Below are 1,558 nucleotides of genomic sequence, written 5' to 3'. Positions count from 1 at the left end.
TTATTCACTACATTCCCTCTTACATTTTACTCCTCTCTCCCACCTTAGGATACATGATCCCTTAATTCAGGCTCAGGCTAAAGAACTGACCCACTTACGACAGAATATACAGGAAGGGAGAGGTGTTTGCTACCTTTTCACCCAGCATGTGAAAAACACAGTCAAGTCTTTTGAGGGCCTTCTCAGGAACACTGGCATTGCCTACTACCAGAGACAGAGATTCTGTGAGCAAATGGTACAAGGAAGCCAGCTGACAGAGATCCTTGTCAGAAAACTGGCCACAGGTAAGTTGGCTACAGGCTCTGAAGACCCTTAGCTCCTCCCAAGTGCCCCAAAGTGAGGAGAAAAAATGCAAAGTTATTTCCATTGTAGATTTTATTTTAGTTTTGACTATGGTCCTTAATCTGCATTCTATTGTTTTCTCTTTAGAGCACTCAGGTAATCACTTTTAATGTTCTTTTAAGAGTTCTTAGTTTTGTTTTTTATTTTGAGACAGAGTCTTGCTCTCTTACCCAAGCTGGAGTTCAGTGACACGATCTTGGCTGATTGTGATCTGTGCCTCCTGGGCTCAAGCAATCCTCTCACCTCAGCCTCCCAAGTAGCTGGGACTACAAGTGTGTACCACCACGCCTGGCTAATTTTTGTATATTTTGTAGAGACAGAGTTTCTCCATGTTGCCCAGGCTGGTCTTGAACCACTGAGCTCAAGTGGTCCACCTGTTTTGGCCTTCTAAAGTGCTGGGATTACAGGTGTGAGCCATTGTGCCTGGCCTGAGAGTTCTTAGTTTCAATCAGTAAGAGGGGTAGAGTATAGTGGATTACTTCATCTTGATGAGCATAAGAACTCACCTTCATTTCTGGAAGATATTTTCACTGGGCATAGGATTCTAGTTGACAGTTTTTGTTTTTAAAAAGTGTTTGAAAAGTGATATTCCACTGTCTTCTGGCTTACATTGTTTCCAACAAGAAGTCTGCCATAATTCTTATTTTTGTTCCTCTGTACATAATATGTCATTTTTCACTGGCTGCTCTTGAGATTTTCTATTTATCATTGGTGTTAAGCAGTTTGATTATGATAAGACCTTGTATAGTTTTATCTTTTATGTATTGTTTTACTTTATTTAGTTTTTTGCATCTGCATGTTTATAGTTCTGATCAAATTTGAATAATAATGACATATATGTCTTATATATGGCATATACAATATATTAAATATGGCATATACATATCAAATATATATAATATATATTCTTTCTCTCTATTCTCTCCTTCAAAGACTCCAATTATATTTGTATTAGCTGCTTTGAAATTTTACCACAGTTGACTAATGGTCTGTTCATTTTTTGTTGTATCATTTTTTTCTCTCTTTATTTCTTTCTATTTCCATGTCTTGGAATTGATTAATCTTTCCTCAGCAGCATCTAATCTGCTGTTAATCCTGTCCAGTGTATTTTCATCTCAGACTTTATTTTTCATCTAAATTTTATTTATGTCTTTTTTAAACTCTTCTATGTAACTCCTCATCATTTCATATTTTCCTCTATCTTCTTTATTTTATT

The 1,558-nt window shown here is 36.5% G+C and overlaps 1 protein-coding gene across 1 annotated transcript in view; it reads left to right on the top strand.

Moving 5' to 3' along the window:
* The window catches only part of LOC105518341, a 32,642-nt gene that overhangs the window by 16,966 nt on the left and 14,118 nt on the right, over nt 1-1,558 (top strand). Inside the window, 1 exon segment of the mRNA XM_011951312.1 lies at nt 49-284. Coding sequence (XP_011806702.1) covers nt 49-284 — 236 coding nt within the window.

The sequence above is a fragment of the Colobus angolensis genome, unplaced genomic scaffold, assembly GCF_000951035.1.
Source record: "Colobus angolensis palliatus isolate OR3802 unplaced genomic scaffold, Cang.pa_1.0 Scaffold317, whole genome shotgun sequence".
NCBI classification, from domain to species: Eukaryota; Metazoa; Chordata; class Mammalia; order Primates; family Cercopithecidae; genus Colobus; species Colobus angolensis.
This window is presented reverse-complemented; position numbering and strand designations above follow the sequence as displayed.